The sequence below is a fragment of the Coenobita brevimanus genome, chromosome 71 (assembly GCF_032717465.1).
Source record: "Coenobita brevimanus isolate Jiangsu-jjx chromosome 71, ASM3271746v2, whole genome shotgun sequence".
NCBI lineage: Eukaryota > Metazoa > Arthropoda > Malacostraca > Decapoda > Coenobitidae > Coenobita > Coenobita brevimanus.
The window spans coordinates 51,068,720-51,088,942 of record NC_137024.1 but is presented as its reverse complement, the minus strand read 5'-3'; the positions used below and the strand labels follow the sequence as shown (position 1 = coordinate 51,088,942).

At 42.8% G+C, this 20,223-nt stretch overlaps 1 protein-coding gene and 1 non-coding gene across 2 annotated transcripts in view; both read right to left on the bottom strand.

Moving 5' to 3' along the window:
* Nucleotides 1-20,223, bottom strand: part of Vps13 (vacuolar protein sorting 13C) — a 1,164,731-nt gene that overhangs the window by 775,640 nt on the left and 368,868 nt on the right. Inside the window, exon 32 of the mRNA XM_080277871.1 lies at nt 8,854-8,973. Coding sequence (XP_080133997.1) covers nt 8,854-8,973 — 120 coding nt within the window. The remainder of the gene's footprint in view (nt 1-8,853; nt 8,974-20,223) is intronic.
* On the bottom strand, nt 9,850-9,968 carry LOC145406906 (5S ribosomal RNA). Its single transcript, XR_013898612.1, has one exon. It is a non-coding gene; the product is annotated as a 5S ribosomal RNA (ribosomal RNA).

Below are 20,223 nucleotides of genomic sequence, written 5' to 3'. Positions count from 1 at the left end.
AAGGATATGAGAAAGGAATGTATGCTTCCATGCCCGAGAGAATAACCTCCGTAATGCGCAAGGCACACTCAGATGGCTCATGGCCATGGAAGCAATAATCATTCCAGGGAGAATCAAAGAAGTACTGTCTGAGGGCCTCCCAGTCCGCGGCTCCAAAATGCCACAGACGACGTTTCCCTGGAGGGTCCCCAGGCCGTACCGGAGTGATAGGACAGGTTAAGGTAATAAGGTTGTGATCGGAGGAGCCCAACGGAGAGAAAAGATTAACAGAGTAAGCAGAAGGATTAGTTGTGAGGAAAAAGATTAACAGAGTAAGCAGAAGGATTAGTTGTGAGGAAGAGGTCAAGTATATTGGAGCTCTCTCCAAGGCGGTCAGGGATACGGGTAGGGTGCTGTACAAGCTGCTCTAGGTCATTAAGGATAGAAAAGATGTAGGCTTGTTCACCAGGTGGATCAGTGAAAGGAGAGGAGAGCCAAAGGTGGTGGTGAACATTGAAATCTCCAAGAATGGAGATTTCAGAGAAAGGAGAAATGGACAGAATGTGTTCCATCGTAGAAGTAAGATAGTCGAAGAATTTTTGATAGTCAGTAGAATTAGGGGATAAGCAAACAGCACAGATATATTTAGTCAGAGAATGACAGGAAAGCCGAAGCCAGAGTGTGGAGAATTCAGAAGAATCAAGTTTAGGAACATGAGAGCAAGATAAGTCGTTGCGTATGTATACACAACATTCACCTTTGGTTTTGAAATGAGTATAGAGAAAGTAGGAGGATACAGAAAAGGGTTTGCTGTCAGTTGCCTCAGACAGCTGAGTCTCGGTTAGAAAAAGAAGGTGAGGTTTAGAGGAGGAGAGGTGGTGCTCAACAGAGCGAAAGTTAGAGGAAAGGCCGCGAATGTTGCAGAAATGAAGAAGAAGAGAGTCAGAAAGTGGTTCCAGGCACCTCGAGTCGTCACCGGGAGAGGGGCGGACGGTGGGGGCATTTATGGTCCCCCCCCCGGGGACTCCGAGGCTTGATTAAAAGACGCCATTTTTGTTGAATTTAGAATAGGAAGTGTAGTGTGTACTGTGCATGTAGTCTGGTGAAGATAGTTAGAGAAATTTGTACTGGAGAGCATGCTGGCCTACTCTCTGTGTAACTGAGACACTGAAAAAATTCAGCAAAGGGGGATGGTCAGGAACTAGTCCTGAGGGCTGATGAGACGGGAGCTCCAGCACTCCCTGTCATCAGCTTTCCATCCACCTCGGGAGTACTGCCCTGCTCGACTGGTGCTACAGTCTGCTCCTTGTCTGTCAACATAGGGCCTAAGCGTAGTGTTAGTGATGCATGTGGTAACACACCAAAACGGACTAGTAAAGTGATGTTGCTGACAGAGAAAGTTAAAGTGTTGGACAAACTTAAGGGAGGAATGTCGGCGACAATTCTCCGTCAGGACGATTCCCCGTCATTTATTTATATACTAGTTTATTTAGCAAGTACAGTACACTAGTTTTTTACTTATATGAGTTATAAAATCCCCCTGAAAATTAGTTAATAAAGTATTAATTAATCAATAATAAGTATATTTATAGAATGACAGGGAATCATCCATGTTTTGATGGCGAATTGACTTGATGGTGAATTGTCTCTGAACCGTGTGTTTGGGGTGAGTCAACTGTTCTTACAATAAAGAAGACAGAACGTAGCATACGGGACTAAACGGGAGTCAGTGTGGGCTACTGCACCAGACTGTGATGAAGTGTCTCCACCTATGCCTGTGAACTGGCTCAGAACCGTATGTTTGGGGTGAATGAGTTAACTGTTTGGACAATAAAGAAGGCAGAATGTAGCATATGGGAGGCAGTGAGAGTTTGTGCACCAGACTGCTGAAGTTTCTCCACCTACGCCTGTGCTTGTCAGGTAAACTGGGAGGTGCGGTATGGTGGTGTGGTGTCGTCCTGCTCCTCTCTTTGAGGAGGGCGCATCTGCAGCAGCCAATCAGCGGCAAGTAAAAATGTAAAGCGTGTTTGGATTGGCTACTGGTAAGGCTCCAGCCAATTGTGTGCCACCTACCAATGAGTCTGGGTATTTCCTCACCCCACGCCATGATTTCGCTTGTATTTTATCAAATATATTAGCCGATTTTTAATTATTATTTTAATCTATCTATCTATCTATCTATAGCCCGACGCCCTAATCCCGCAAAGGGTGGAGTCACATGGAGAGACAGGCTGACGAATGAGGATATAAAAGGAGCATTGTGGTGTGGATGTGGATGTGATAGGAAGCATTATGAGGAACACACTGAGGTGGTTTGACCATGTGGAGAGGATGGAGGGTGAAAGACTGACGAAGAGAGTGTATGTGAGTGAGGTGGAGGGGGGAAGAGGGAGGGGGAGGCTGAGGATGAGATGGAGGGATGAGGTGGAGAGGTATATGAGAGAGGGGGGTGTGAGTTGGGAGCAGGGCAGTGAAATGGCGGGGGACAGGGCGACGTGGAGGCAATTTGTTTGTGGCCACCCCAAATGGGATTGAGGCGTCTGGCAATAGATGGACAGATAGAAACAAATGATTTCCTGTAAACCAGGAAATCATTGACAATGCTGGGTGGTAGCCTTGTAACTAACAAACACTTGTTCCCCATGTGACAACGAGCAGGATGGCGGAGGGTTTGTGCCCTTCCACGGAAAACGACTAACTAAAAATATGAACAAGAAGCCTCGGACCAGGACTGACCAACAGGTGAAGACTAAGGACCAAACAAAGGATATGGTACAGATTGCGATATGGAATGTAAGGGGTGCAAATGACGCAGTGAAAGAGATTGATTGGCCAGGTGCTTGAGGGTGCAAAAGCGAATGTAAGTGGATTAACCGAAATTAAATGGGGAGGTGAGAGTGTGAGAGAATGGGAGTATGGATGGGGTATGTGTGCGGAAGCAGGTGAGAATGAAAGGGCAAAAGAAGGAGTGTGTCTTGTTAAGTGCAAGAGATGGAAGGAGAATATAAGACGGTATGGATCAGTTGGCTCAAGGATTGCGTGGGTAAGACTGAAAGTTGGACTACATATGAGGGCAACTGTGTGTGTGTATGCACTAATGCAAGATTGTGCAAGCAGAGTGAAAGAAGAGTTCTGGACAAAGGAGGATGTGTGCATGGAAAAGTCTGAAAGGAATAAGAGAGTATTTTTTATTGGAGATATGAATGGAAAAGCAAGGAATGTGAAGGCAGTTGGAGTAGTTGGTGAGTGGGGTGTGCTTGCAGAAGTGGATGAGAATGGCAGTGCTCTAGTGGACATTTGTGCTGGGAGAGGGTTGGTGACGGCCAATACCCAATTGAGACACAAAATGATCCACAGCTCTAAGAGGTGAGTGGTGAGAAGGGTGGGTGCTGAACTGAATGAACGGAAGGCAGTGATGGAGTATGCGTGTGTGAATGACAGAATGAGGTGTGTAATGGATGCAAGAGCATATAAAGGCTGGGGAAGTGGATTTTCTGACCACGATTTGGTGGTGGTGAAAGTCAAGGTTCAAATGAAATGGAGGAATAGAAGGGAAGGAGAGGAAGTAGTAGTTCATACAAGGAGGGTATAAAGGTTACAAGAGTATGTAAAAAAGGCAAAATATAAGAGACATGGAGGAGCAATTGGTTAAACATAATTTGGAGCAGATGGGGGACATGGAAGGTGCATGCAAGATATTCACAGAAAAAATCAGTGCAGCATGTGAAGTGGTGTGCGGGGTGAAGAGAAGACAAAAGGGAGTGCAAAGAACAGCATGGTGGAATGAAGAGGTGAGACAGACTGTGACACAAAAGAAGCATATAGTGAGTGGATGAGAAACAGGGGTGTGAAGTTGAGAGACGGAAGAGGGAGTTATGTGTAGAGAGGAGGAGAGCGGTGGAAAGATTAGTAAGAGAGAGTAAGAAGAGAGTGGATGAGGAATTTGGAAGGAATCTAAGTGTAAAGTGGAAAGATTGTAAGAAAATTTTCTGGAAAGAGGTAAAGAGAGTTAGACAGGGTGTCAAAGAAGTTAGTCTGAGTGTGAAAGATAAAAATGGTTGATTACTGGTGAAGAAGGGAGAAAAAGTGAGCAGATGGAGAGAACAATTTAAGGAATTGTTGAACGCAGAGAATGAAAGTAATGCATTAATGGCTGAGGAATGGCTGGGAGAAGGAGGGATGTGAGATGAGAAGATAAAATCAGTAGGATGGAAGTTGTGGAAGCAAGGAAGAAAGTCAAAATAGAGAAAGCCCCAGGAATTGATGGAGTGTGTGGTGAAATGCTGAAATATGAGGGAGAGATAGTAGCAGAATGGATGTGGAAGATGTGCAGACTGGCCTGGGAGGAAGGTGGAGTCCCGGAGGACTGGAAGTCCATCCATCATCCAATCCTATGTTGCCCCACGAGAAGCATAAAAGCCCAGGGCTAGGCAGTTGGTCCTGACATTTAATATGAGAGTGACCTGCCTCACTCATCCCTGAGTGGCATTACATGAGCAATAAACCTCAACCACCCCCTGGATAAAAACCTTCACCAGCTCAATCCAATTGGAGTGCAATAATTACCCATTAAACCACCAGGCACCAAAATTTGGCTATATTGTTACCACCCAGCATAGGAAATGGCTTCCTGGTGTACGGGAAACCATCTGGCTTGTCACTCAGTGTAGAGTCACCCACAGGTAGAAGGAAGAGGAAAGAACGAAGGAAAGAAAGACAGACGAGGGAGTGTAAAGTTACCTGTAGGCAGAAGGACGAGGAAAGACTGAAGGAAAGACAGAAGAGGATGGAAGGAAAGAAGGATGGAGGAGAGGAAAGGGCAGACACCCGAGAGCAGCACTACATCGAGTGAGTGGATGGTTAGCGCCCCACCTACCACCAAGGATTGGAAGTCATGTATAATTATTCCCCTGTACAAAGGGAATCGGGAAAACAAAGTATGTGGTAATCATAGGAGCATTTGTCTTCTTAGTGTAAATGGAAAAGTATATGATAGGATACTTATTGACAGGGTTAGGGAAAGAACAGAGGAGTTAGTTGGAAATGAACAGGGAGGTTTTAGAAAGGGAAGAGGTTGTGTAGTTCTGATATTCATCCACAGGTCTTTAGTGGAAAAGTTTCTAGAGAAGGGAAAGAAGTTGTATGTGGTCCTCATGGATTTGGTGAAAACATATGACAGGATGGATAGAAAAGGATTGTTGAAAGTATTAAGAATATATGGAGCAAATGGGAAGTTGCTGAATGCCATGAAGAGTATGTGTGAGGGTGCTAAGGCTACAAAGTGTGTGGACAGTGAACGGAGTGAATTTTTTTTATCTGAAGGTTGGATTGAAACAGCCATGCGTCACATCTCCATGGTTTTCAGTCTCTACATGGATGGGGTTATAAAAGAGTTGGTTGGGCAGTGGCTGTTGCAGTGGCCCTAATGAAAGAAGGCAGTATGTGGAAACTCCCTGTACCGCTGTTTGCAGATGATACTGTGTTGTTAAGTGAAGACAAAGAGGAGCTGAAAGGGTTTGTGATTGAGTTTGGGAGAGTGTGTAGGAAACAGAATCTACAGGTGAATGTATGGAAGAGTAAAGTAAGAGTAAAGTTATGGTCTTCAAGAAAAATTAAGTCACCGAATGTACAGTGAGGTTGGATGCGGAGGAAATGGAATATATGAGTGCATTTAAGTACTTGGGTAATGTGATGAGTAAGGATGGGCATTTAGAGGATAAAGTGCTTGAAAGGGTACATGAAGGAAGAAAGGTTGTTGGTTCCTCGAAAGTAGGGATAAGAAATTGGAAAGTGATCATGAAAGTGCTCACTGCAAGAAACTATTGTGATACCAACTCTAATGTATGGAAGTGAAGCTTGGACCTCGCTGGGGGGACGCAAGTCAAAAGTGAGAGCAGTGGAAATGAGTTATATGAAAGTAGCATGTGGAGTCACATGGAGAGACAGACTGACAAATAAGTAGGCAAAGGAGCGTTGTGGTGTGGATGTGGATGTGATACGAAGCATTAGGAGAAACACTGAGGTGGTTTGGCCATGTGGAGAGGTTGGTGAGCTAGGGACTGACGAGGAGAGAGTATGTGAGTGAGGTGGAGGGAGGGAAAGGAAGGAGGAGACCGAGGATGAGATGGAGGGATGGAGTGGAGAGGTATATGAAAAAGAGGGGGTGTAAGCTGGAAGCAGGGATGTGAAATGGCAGGGGACAGGGTGACATGGAGGTGATTTGTTTGTGGCCATCCCTTAAGAGATTAAGGGATCTGGCAACAGATAGACAGACTATCAATGAACAAAGATACATTACTATAACTGAATGCTTCTACCCACTATGTCATTCTTCATTCATTTGCATAAGCAACAGAGTACTAATTCAAAGTTTCTCACACAATTATCACTTAACTTTCACTTACAAACACTGTCACTGCCACACACAGAAATCTATTTCTGAATAAGTCTATTACCTGTATGTTCAACTACAGCATTAGTAAGCAGCATACAAGGTGCTACCCAAAAGTTCCCAAAATTTGAAAGCAGGGCAGAAACCAGTTGTCATATTGTGTGTGGATGCTAGGTGGCAGTGCATGCACCCATTGTTTGTTAGTGAGTCATGGCGTTGTGCAGCTGGATGCATTCGCTACATGTGTGTGTTTGGGTTTGCCTGCGAATTTTGTGATCTCAAAAATGGAGGATGTGAAAGAGCAACGTGTGTGCATCTGTTATGAGTCCATATTATAATTACAAATCATAATAGATAAATAGACAGATAGAGAGACAGATAGAAGCAGGAAGTCAGATGATGAGACGGTATTGTGCCGGCAAGAATCAAGCAATGCTAAACATGCTTACACACTCTTAACTCAAGGAATTCTTTATAGGTACACGACAGCGCCTCGTGACCATACACACACACACACACACACACATACTCACACACAGGTTTCTAGAACTTTCCAACCACAGTGTAACACACATGACACGACCCCTGCTACACCAGAATTTAGAAAGCAGAGCTGAGTAGGAGACAGGCCATAGAACTGGCAGGTAGTAGGGAGAAGGGCTTAGCAACATGGGAGAGAGAGAGAGAGAGAGAGAGAGAGAGAGAGAGAGAGAGAGAGGAGGTAGCTCGCGGGACTCTACTTAACTTCACTCATGTGTGAGAGACTTTGTTAATATTTCCAAGACAAATAAAAATAGTCCCATACTATTCTTTACCTCTCCTGTCATTGCATGACAAAAAGGGAACCAAGATTATCTACTTACAACCTACTCAAGTATAACAACCACTCATCCACAAGTTCAATATATATATAACTAAACAACAAAACTTCTCTACAAGTTCATACAAAGTCTTATATGAGATATATATATTGAACTTGTGGACGAGCGGTTGTTATACTTGAGTAGATTGTAAGTAGATAATCTTGGTTCCCTTCTTCTAGTTCTAGAAACCTGTGTGTGAGTATGTGTGTGTGTGTGTGTGTGTGTATGGTCACGAGGCGCTGTCGTGTGCCTATAAAGCATTCCTTGAGTTAAGAGTGTGTAAGTATGTTTAGCATTGCTCGATTCTTGCAGACACAATACCTTCTCATCATCTGACTTCCTGCTTCTATCTGTCTCTCTATCTATCTATTTATCTATTATGATTTGTAATTATAATATGGACTCATAACACATCAAGTTCTGTGTGAAACTCAGGAAGAACATGGCAGAAACTCATAAAATGTAAAAACAATCATTTGATGACAATGCTTTGGGGTTACACAATCCTATGACAGGTTTTTGCGTTTTAAAAATGGACAAACGTCAACAGATGACGATGAACATTCTGGTCGTCCTTTCGCCAGTTCAACTTCTGACAATGTGGCCAAAGTTCATGCAACATCCTCGAAGATCGCAGGAGGATAATCCGCAATGTGTATGACATTATTAGCCTATCGTATGGAACTTGCTAATGCATTTTGTCTGATAAGACGAAAACGTCTAGACAAGTGGTGCACAAACAAAGTGGTGCTTCACCATGACAATGCACCCACACACACAGCCCTTGTTGTTCAGCAGTTTTTGGTATAAAAAAAACATGCCAGTTGTCCCCCACCTCCCGTATTCGCCAGATTTGGCCCCCGGTGATTTTTTCCTCTTTCCAAAAATGAAAATCCAGCTGAAAGGACTAAGATCTGACACCACTGAGACCCAGGAGCAAATCGCAGACAATGCTGAACAGGTTGATGCTCAAGGACTTCCTGAACGCATTCCGATCGTGGGGGAGGCACTGGGATCAATGTCTGCATGCCATAGGAAACTACTCTGAAGGGGACGGTGGTGATTAGGACTTGACATAAACTTTTTTCCTTCTTTAGTCAAATTTTGGGAACTTTTGGGTAGCATCTTGTATTACTATCTATAAATATCTGATTTAGATCATTTTTCACCACTCTTATCTTGTCATTCCCTTCTTGATCTTATTCATTTTCTCATCCAAGAAAATACTGATCAACCACTGGGACAATATACATCCACCTCACTCCAAAAGTGATACTAAACTACATATCAAACTGAAATGATGACTCTCTGTTCAATCACAGAGTATCAGATGATTACAAAAACTTGTCTTCTATTATGGAATCTCCTTCTCTCAGAATATTAGCTTGCACTATTAAGATGTATGAGTAGTCGTAAAATGCTGTGGACATATGTATGCAACTTCACAGCCTATGTGGTACAGATGTGGCAGATTGAAGCTTGAAAATCATATATACAGTGATTTGTGTCTAAAACAAGGTGAAAAGGCCAATCTCTAGATTTCATGCCCACTGCAAAACATGAGTGATTCAGGAGGAAAAAATTCTGGCAATGATTAATAAATCTGAGTGAGTAACCTACCAGCAATGGCCACTTGCGCAACATCCCTGGATTGAAGTCCGATAACCACGTTGACTTGACCCAGTTCTGCCAGTAACTTCAGTGCTGTGATTTCAGTGGCACCTTTCTTCTTCTGTTGCACTGAAGCAGTTAGTAAAAAAGAAGTTGAAGACAGACAGATATTGTGTAACAACTTTGCTAATGGATTTAACAGAAAAAGAAGAAGAAAAAATAGCATCTACTACATCACATTACTGATGATCTAATAACACTTTTAGTAATGGAGTACTGTACTGTACCTTCAATCAATTTCTAGAATAGTACAGTATCCTACACACACACACACACACACCTTTAATCAATTTCTAGAATAGTACAGTATCCTACACACACACACACACACAGGTCGCCGACAAAGACGGACCTCTTCCAGGATCGTGGGGAAATAATCGCTGAATCACTGACAAAAGGAAGCTGAGCCTAATTGTGACTGTGTTAATGAGTGCGTGAGTGGTGGTCCTGTCGGACAATAATAAAAATAAAAAACGCAGTTTCGGTCATAAAAGGGAAAAGATAAAGTGAAAACAGAAAGTCTCCATATGGTTGAATCATGGAGGAAATGGACAGTGCATTGTTTACAATCAGTGAGAAAGAATTTGAGGGCTTTTGTGAAGAGGATGTGGGAAAAGGAAGTATTAGTTGAACCAGACAAGAATAGCAGGTGTAGAGAAAACAGCGGAGAGGAATGACCAGGAGATAAAAAAGGTATGGGCAGTGATTAAAGAGTTACAGGAACAGACCATAGAGCAGGAAAACAAGATCAAAAGTTTAAGGAGTACACTGGAAAAAATCTGTACACGTAGTGACAAACAAAAAAGGGAAGTTACAGAATTCCATCCATCCATCCATTGCCAGACGCCACGTATCCCAAACGGGGTGGTCAAGGGCTTAGAGTTAATTGTTTTACAGGGAGGGGCACTAATCCTCCACCAACCCCACTTGACACGTAGGGAGTTATGCCAACAGCATCTGGTGTTCCCAGGCGGTCACCCATCCAAGTACTAACCAGATCCAACGTTGCTTAACTTCGCTTATCGGACGGGAAGCGGTGTACTCAACGTGGCATGGCCGTTTAAAAGTGAATAATGAATCAGACTCGAATGAAATAAAACAGCTTAAGAGGGAGAATAAGAGGTTGGAAGAGGAATGGGACATGATGAAAAGCAAACTAGATGAGTATGAATCCAAATCAAGAATACAGGAAGAGCACATTAAAGAAATCACGGAGCAACATAAGGGATGGAAGAAAATTCAGGAAGAGGGAAATGTAAATTTGAGAGAGATTATAGACCAACAAAGCAAGGAAAAAGTGGAGAGGGAAGTGGTTGGGGTGTTGAGAAGTAGAGAATCTTTAGTTAGAGATGTAGCAGATAAGAAAAAATGTATAATATTTTCAGGAGTTAAAGAAAAACGTATGATAATAACATCAGACAGAGAAAAACTAAGTAAGGTTAAAGAAATAATATCAATAGTCACAGAGGAAAACAATGAAGCTCAAGAAGAGATTGAAGAGGTGTTTAGGTTGGGAAAGTACGAGGAAGGAGGGGCAAGGCCATTGAAGGTAAAGTTTAAGTCCCAAGCCACAGTTAACGAAATTATCAGTAGAAGATGGAAACTATCGGATAAGGAAGGGTTTAAAAATGTTTGGATAAGGAGAGATGCAAATGAGGAAGAAAGAGCTAAAATAAAGGACTTAGTAAAGGAAGCAAAGGTAAAAAACGAACAGAGAACGGAGAAAGAGAAGACAGTGTTTTATTGAAGAGTCATGGATCAGAAGTTAAGGAAGTGGTACTGGCGGAGAGAAGGAGAAAAGAGGGTATAGAAAACATAAAAAATCATTGGAAGGTGGCATATACTAATGTTGATGGTTTAATATCGGCAAGGTTAGAAATCAACGATCTTTTGAGGATACATGAACCTGACGTTATGTGCTTTGTAGAGACCAAGTTAAGAGAAGATATTGATGTTCATATGGGAGATGGTAAATACAAACTGTGGAGAAGAGACAGAAAAGAAAAAACAGGAGGAGGAGTGATGATAGCAGTGAAGAACAACATAAATGTAGATAACGTGGAAATGGGAGAAGGCAGGGCCGAAGTGATAAATATGAAATTAGAAACTGGAGAGAATAACAAGCGAGATATGGCAGTAGTGTATGTTCCCCCTAAGACAAGAGCATGGAGTGATGATGAATACCAGGAAATGCTGCCAGACATGGCATGTTATTTACAGAAACTGACTGAGAAAAGCAACAATATAATTTTAATGGGTGACTTCAATTGTAAAGAGGTGAACTGGAAGGAATGGGACTCAGGAGGCGGCGAGGATTCATGGGGAACTATATTATTAAATATAGCAATGAACAATGTGATGACTCAATGGGTCAAAGAAGAGACAAGGTTCTGAGGTGAGGACATACCAGCAAGACTGGACTTACTGTTTACCAAAGAACCCAATGTAATAGAATCCTTGATATATCAGTGTCCTATTGGAAAAAGTGATCATGTGGTCATTGAGTTCCAGATGATAACAGGGAACGTGGAGCCAAGAGACAAGCTTTATAGGAAGGGAAGGTACAACCTTGGGAAAGCAAATTTTACAGGATTGAGAACATTTTTTGAAAATGCAGATTGGAGAAAATTCAGAGAAACAACAGAGATACAGAGGAAGTGGGATATTTTTCTAGTCCTGTATAATTCGGGAGTGGAAAAATTTGTGCCAAGAGTAAAAGGGAAAGAAAACAGGAAAAAAGAGTGGTTTAATAAAAGGTGTATGATAACAAAAAAAAAGAGAGACACGGCATGGAACAATTGGAGAAAGAGAGGTAACAACAGAGCAAAGGAAGAATATAAAAGAACTAGAAATAATAATAATAATAAAGGATAAGATGTCTGGATGGAGGGAAGTAACAAGTGGAGTCCCACAGGGCTCGGTGTTGGAGCCAGTAATGTTCCTGATTTACGTAAATGATATGGTAGCTGGAGTGAACAGTTATGCAAGTCTGTTTGCTGATGATGCAAAGATCATGAGGAAGGTAGAGATTGAGGAGGATTGTAAAATGCTCCAGGAGGATCTGGATAGGATACACGAATGGAGCCGCATGTGGGAAATGAAATTCAATGCAAAGAAATGTAAAATATTGGAAATGGGTAAAAGTACCAAGAGGCCATCATTGAATTATTTGATGGGTAATGAACCAATCACTAAAGTGAGAGAAGAGAAAGATTTGGGTGTGCTGGTCCAGGACAGTTTGTCATCTGAAAAACACATTAACAAGACAATTAGAGAGACGTATAAACTCCTGACTAATATAAGAGTAGCTTTCCATTATATGGATGAGGAGATGATGAAAAAATTGATAGTGGCCATGATCTGCCCCAGGTTGGAATATGCAGCAGTAGCGTGGTCCCCACACAAAAAGAAATATATAAACAAGATTGAGAGAATACAAAGAACAGCAACCATGTTGGTCCCCAGTCTGGCAGATATGTCGTATAGAGAGAGGCTGGAAAAGCTGGATTTGCCTTCCTTAGAAGAAAGGAGAAAGAGAGGCGACATGATTGCAGTGTTCAGGACCATGATGGGAGCAGATAAAATTGACAAAGAAGATCTGTTTTTATAGGATAAGAGAGTAACAAGAGGACACGGGATGAAACTGAGGAAGCCAAGCTGCTTGAAGGATATCAAGAAATATAGTTTTCCTTATACAGTAGATGTATAGACCTGTGGAATAACCTGGACACAGAGATCGTCTAGTCTAAATATTTACATGAGTTTAAAGCTAAATTTGACTTATTGAGAAACAGAGACGGGACCCCACGAGCGTAGCTCATTTCCTGCATATCACAATTAGGTAAATACAATTAGGTAAATACACACACACACACACACTAAATTGCAACATCAGGATTGCATATGACATAGTTAACAGCAATGAAAGTTAAAAAAAGAGCATAAGCTATAAAAAGGGAAACTATCATGACCTAAAGAAGTACTTCTTAGAAACTGATTGGGAAAAGGAGCTTAGAGGACAAGATTTAAATGCTATATATAAAATATTCTGTGAACTTTAGGAAATAGGAGTCCAGAAGTACATCCCACAGCACAAAGAAGCAGAAAAGAAAATAAATAAATGTTTCAACACAGAATGTAAAAAATCAAAAGAAAATAGAGATTTGTTGTGGAACAGATATAGAAGACACAATAGTGAAAGGGCTTATAACAACAATAATCTATCTATCTATCTATAGCCCGACGCCCCAATCCCGCAAGGGTGGCCGCAGACAAAACGCCTCCAAGTCGCTCTGTCACCCACCATTTGACTATCCTCCCCCCAACTCACCCCCCCCTCCCTCATATACCTCTCAACTCCATCCCTCCACCTCATCATTGGTCTCCCTCTCCCTCTCCCTCCCTCCACCTCACCTACATACACCCTCTTAGTCAGTCTTTCATTCTCCATTCTCTTCACATGTCCAAACCACCTCAGTGTACTTCTCCTAATCTTCTCAACCACATCCACATCCACCCCACAGCGTTCCTTCACTTCTTCTTTCGTCAACCTGTCCCTCCATGTCACTCCACATGCTCCTCTCAAGTAACTCATTTCCACTGCTCTCACTCTTGATTTGTTCCCCTCTTGCAAGGTCCATGCCTCGCTTCCATACGTCAGGGTAGGGATCACAATACTATCATGCAGTGACTTCTTAACTTCCATACTCATCTCCCTATTTCTCATCACTGCTTTCAGTGTACCAACAACCTTCCTTCCCTGCTGTACCCTTTCACGCACTTCATCCCCCAAAGTTCCATCCTTACTCATCACACTACCCAAGTACTTGAATGCACTCACATTCTCCATATCCTCAACATCCAACCTCACTGCACACTCTGTGACTTCATTCCTCTCAAACACCATAACTTTACTTTTGTTTACATTAACTTTCAGATTCCTCCTCCTACACACTGTCCCAAATTCATTCACCAAACCTTGCAACTCCCATTCATCTTCACTCAACAGTACTGTATCATCAGCAAACAGCAACACCGGAATCTTCCATATCTCACCCTCATTCATTAGAGCCACCCCCACATCCACTGCCCTACCCTGCACCTCCTTTACAACCCCATCCATGTATATATTAAACAGCCATGAAGACATCACACAACCCTATTTCAGTCCCACACTGAGATCAAAGAACTCACTCAGCTCACCATCAACTCGCACCGTAACCCTAGCTCCCTCGTACATACTCTTCACAGCACTCAACAATTTCCCCTCCACTCCATATATTCTTAATACCTTCCACATACCTTGCCTATCTATTCTGTCATAAGCTTTCTTCAAGTCCATGAAGGCAGCATACATTTTCCTTCCCTTCTCTAGATACTTCTCCACTAAACATCTTAGAACAAATATCTGATCTACACACCCTTTTCCCTTCTTAAATCCCCCTTGTTCTTCTCCAACTAGCTCCTCTGTCATATGCCTAACCCTATCAATGAGTATTATACCATATATTTTACCAGTCACACTAAGTAGGCAAATACCCCTATGGTTACCACATACTTCTCTCTCTCTCCTTTTCTTTTGTATAAAGGAACAATTATACCTGATTTCCAGTCCTCTGGAACCCTTCCCTCTTCCCAAGCCAATCTACACAACTTCCATATCCACTCCACAACAATCTCATCCCCATACCTAAGCATTTCACCACACACTCCATCAATTCCTGGGGCCTTTCCCAACTTAATATTCTTCATCGCTTCCACTACTTCCGCCCTACTGATCTCTTCCTCCCTCCTCTCATCTCTTCTTCTCCCAGCCATTCCCCAACCACTTATACTTGCACTGCTCTCACTCTCCACATTCAACAAATCCTCAAAGTGCTCCTTCCATCTCCTCAGTTTCTCTCTCTTCTCCACCAACAATCTATTATTCCTATCTTTCACTCATCTACTAATTGCCCTTTCACACTGCCTTACTTTCTTCACTTCCTTCCAAAACAATTTCTTACTCTCCCTCCATTTCACACTCAGATTCCTCCCAAACTCGTCATCCACTTTCTTTTTACTCTCCTTCACCAGACTCTTAACCTCCCTTCTGCTCACATATACCTCTCTCTTCTCTCTCTCTCATCTTCTCCCCTACCTCTACTCGCTATCCATTCACTATATGCCTTCTTCTTTTGTTCCACAGCTCGTTTCACCTCATCATTCCACCATGCTGTCCCTTGCACACCCTTGCATCTCCTCCTCACTCCACAAACCGACTCACACGCTGCGCCTATCTCTTCCATGAATATCTTACTTACGTCTTCCACCCCTTCCATCTGCTCTAGCTCATACCTTCCCAGTCTTTCTTCCACTATGCTCTTATACTCTGTCATTTTCTCACAATCTTGCAATTTCTCTACTGATCTCACAGGAGTTGCTTCCTCCTGTCTTCCCCTTCGTCTCCTCAACCACTTTCTTTGCAGCTCTACCTTGGCCATCACTAAGTGATGGTCCGAGACTCCATTCCCCCACCCTCTCCACACTCTTGCATCCAACACTTGTCTTCTCATTCGCTCATCCACACACACGTAGTCTATCATTGCCTTTCATTCAAAAAGTTCACCATCCATCCTCCTCATTACTCTCCATGTATACCGGTGGATCATCTTATGACGAAAGTAGGTGTTGGCTATTGCCAACCCCTTACAAGCACAGATGTCCACCAAAGCACTTCCATTCCCAGCTACGTCAGCTGGCACACCCCACTGACCAACCACTCCATCCACTCGTACATTCCCAACTTTGCCATTCATGTCTCCAATCAACAGCACTCTCTCGCTCCTCTCAAACTTGTCCATACACACTTCTACACTTGCCCAAAACTCATCTTTCACTCTTGCCACTCGATCCTCTGTCGGGGCATACACACATACAATTGCCCATGCTTGTATACCTACTTTCATCATCACCCATACAATCCTTGCACCCACTGTTCCATACTCTCTTATATTCTCCTTCCACTTCTTGCTTATCATCAGACATACTCCCTCTCTTGCCCTCTCATTTTCATCGACTCCCGCACATATACCTAAACCATATTCCCATTCTCTCACCCTTTCACCTTTCCATGTAGTTTCAATCAATCCACATATATCCACTTTTGCATCTTCAAGCACCTGAACAATCTCTCTTTCTTTCACTTCATCATTCACTCCTCTCACATTCCACGTTCCCACCCTAAGAATGTCCTTCGTCCGTTCCTTAGTCGTCAATGTATGGTCCATCCGTGTCTGAGGCGCTTTGTTTGCTTTTTTAGTTAGTTCTTTTTACGGGGTGGGGCACTAACCCACCACCAACCATTTTAGTCGCCTCGTACGACAAGCAGGGATACTGGGGGAGTATTCTTGAAACCCCCCTACCCCCAGGGTAGACAAGAAATGATCATACAAGAATAAGATTTTCTCATAAAAAGAGAAATGAGAACAGTACTAAGGGGAAATTACTCATCATGGAGAGAAGTGACTAGCGGCGTTCCACAGGGCTCAGTGCTGGCACCAATCATCTTAGTGTATATAAATGATATAGACAGTAACACTGGAAATGAAAGCTATCTAAATATTTTTGCAGATGATGCAAAAAATACAAAGGAAAATTACTAACACAGAATCTCGTCAAGTGCTACAAGAAGAATTAAATAAACTTCATGAATGAGTAATACATGGGAAATAGAATTCAATGTGGACAAGTGTCAAGCCAGAGTGCAACACTTATTTCATTAAGGTACAATGAAGCGCAAGTAAGACGAGTGCGCAGTGTTAAGAGAATGGACTTCTGAGTGCAAATGACTAAGTTCTGTGCAAGACTTCAAAAACAGTGTACTGCAAGTGCTTCAGGAACTCCTTCTTACTGTCAGAGTCTGAGAGGTGGGTTATTCATCGAGATGGCCAGGGACTTGCTGTAAGTACCCAAAGTGTTTCGTATTGTACTGTACTGTTTTTTCCATACTTACCTCTAACACCTCATTTTACTCTTTTATGTCCCTTATTGGTGTGAATAGTGTCTTAGGTGCTATGCACGTGCAGTAGGGAGGTGTTTTTCTGAGTTAGGCTAGGTTAGGGTCTATAACTACCAGTCCAGGAGCCAGGGACTTGTTGTAAGTACCCAGAATGTTTAATATTGTATAAACCTACCTCAAAAACCTCATTTTATGGTTCTTTTGCATTTATTTCAGTCTTTTATGTCCCTTATTGGTGTGATTTGGGTCTTAAAAAGGTGCTATGCATGTCCAGAGGGAGTTGTATAGGTGTTTTTCTGAGTTAGGGTCCATAAGTACAAGTCCAGAAGGCTGGGGCCCAATATCCGGACAGGATCAGTATCCGGACATACCGTTGGCTCTATTACATGGGATATTGGAGGGACTACTGTACTACAGTTGGAGACAGCGTCAGTAGTTATGAGAAGAACAGTGTAGTCCAAGAGAAGCCTAATGACAATTCTTCGCAAGTACTGAATGACTATCCACTGGATGATGAGTTGGAAAATGGTGCAATTCTGGATGATCAGCCTCCCACAGTTTCTCTTCCAGTTAAGGAGCCTCCCAAGGTTTCTGTTGGTCAACGTATAAAGGGAATACATTCAGAAACTGGAGAGTTGGTGACTGGAAGGACTGTGAGTCGGGCGGGAAAAGCCACTGGAAAGTACAAACACTGCTACAACTTGAAGAGGGACTCTGATGGTAATATTGACTGGGTGGATCTGCAAAATGATTTCAGCACATGGGAAGTAGTTGATGATGAAGCAGAAATGCTTGTTCTTTTCAACTCTGAGGAGGTATTATGCGCCAAGGAAAAAGAAATTACAAACTGGCAGAATAATGACGTGTACGAGGAAGCAGATGATGTTGGGCAAGATGCCATAACGGTTCGATAGGTTGTGACAGAAAAAATGAAAAACGAGAAGCCGATTGTTAAAGTCAGTTTAGTCGACAGAGGATTTGAGGAAGACACCATGGATCTCCGGAAAGACTCTCCTACATGCTCAAAAGAGGCTGTGCGTTTGGCACTTTCTTTTGCCTCCACCAACCAATCGGACTGCCATGCTGTGGACGTGAAAGCTGCTTATCTGCAAGTTAACAACACTGAGCGAGTTGTTCATTTACATCCTCCTCCTGAATATGCAAACGGTAAGCTGTGGAGACTAAGGAAAACAGTTTACGGCATTTGTGATGCTGCTAGGCATTGGTACCTGTGCGTTAAATATCAGTTGTTGAGTCTCGGAGCTAAAATGTCATCACTGGATTCAGCACTGTTCTCTTGGAGTAATAGGGGCAAGATCGAAGGCATTATATGCATTTATGTCGATGATTTCCTTTGGGCTGGTACATGTGAGTTCAAGCAGCAAGTGATAAACAGTTTGAGCCAATTATTCCTCATCGGCAGTTCGGAATCAAAAGTTTTCAAATACGTTGGTCTAAATGTCGTCTCCAACTGCGATGGCAGCATAACGCTTGACCAGTTCCAGTACGCTTCGTCTTTGAAACCAGTCACGCTCAGCAGACATTGTGCAGCAGTAAAATCAGGAGAGCTGTCTGAGTCTGAGAAAACTGAGTACCGAGCGTTAATTGGGCAGCTCAATTGGACTGCCACACACACTCGACCAGATATTGCCTTTGATGTGTGTGAGTTGAGTATGACTAGCAACCGAGCTACCGTAGCAGATTTGCTTAGGTTCAACAAGGTGATCGCATGGGTGAAGTCTGACAACATGAAGCTATACATTCCGAGAATGGGGCCACTCGATGAATGATATATAGAGTGCTTTTCAGATGCCTCTTTTGCCAACCTTGTAGGCAATGGGTCTCAGGGAGGCTTTGTGATTTTCCTATGAGATGCTAGTGGGGCGAGATGTCCCTTATTCTGGCAGACTAGAAAGATCAGGCGGGTCGTCAAATCTACTTTATCTGCTGAAACGTTGGCGCTGCTTGAATATGCTGAAACTGCTGTATATCTTGCCAACATATTGTGTGAGGTTTCTGGATGTGGAGATTTCAAGATCAAGTGTTTTGCCAATAACAAGAGTCTGGTGGATGCCCTTTACTCCTGTAGGAGTGTAGAAGACAGATGATTGCACATTGATATTGCTGTATTATAAGACATGTTGGAGCAAGGGGAGATTGATGAAGTGTCTTGGGTGGATACATCACAACAACTGGCTGACTGTCTCACCAAGAAAGGTGCCTTGACTGAGCGGCTGCGTGCAGCAGTCAGCCGGGACCAGAAGGATTATAATACTTCAAGGGACACACATATCTGTATGTGGTTATAGACTGGGTCTTAATGGTGCTTAAACGAAAGCCTATGTATTGGATACATAGTGTGTATAGGAAATCCATTCAGTTTTGTCCTTGGGACCTTTCATCAAATTAAGAAGAGAGGATGAGAATGTTAGTGCATATTGCTGTTAGTGTGTGTGTGCACACGCACTTGTTACGTTCCGAGTGGTGATGTAATTGGAAGGGTCTTGCGGTATGCAGGCAGAGCCTGCTCACTTGGAAATGTGAGGCCGGTGAGTTCAGTTGTTTCGCATCCTAATACAGAGGTCTCGTATGTTGAGGTATACAGTACCTGTATACTGAACAACCATGGGGACATCACACAACCTCGTCAAACGCCCAAAATGATTGTGAACCATTCACTTAAAAGCCAATTTACCCTTACAAATGCCTTACTACCATCATAAAAACTCTTGACAGCACCTAGCAGCTTACCATCTACACCATACATGCACAAAACCTTCCACAATCCTTCTCTGTCTACTTTGTCGTATGCTTTTCCCAGATCCATAAATGCCATTAACACCTTATAGTCGTCCTCATAAGCTTTCTCCATTATCTGTCTCATTGCAAATATCTGATCCACACATTCCCTGCCACTCCTAAAACCATCCTGTTCATCACTCACTAGGACTTCTGATATCTCTCTGACTTTATAATAATTCTTCCATATAACTTCTCTACAACACTCGATAACTTATGCTATGATAATTCTTGCACTCACTTAACACCTATATTTTTGTACCCTGTGTAGGTTTATATCCAAGGGGCAGTTGGGGTATATTGCTCATGTAATGCCACTCATGGATGAGTGGGGCTGGTCACTCTCATCTTCAATGTCAGGATCAACCTGCCTAGCCCTGGGCTCCTATGCTCCTCATGGGGCAGCATAGGATTGGATGATTGATGGATGGATGGTACAATCACAGCCTTTTTCCACTCTGCTGGCACAGTTTCCTTCATCCATGCCTTCTTACATATCTCCAACAAGCATTTCATTCTGC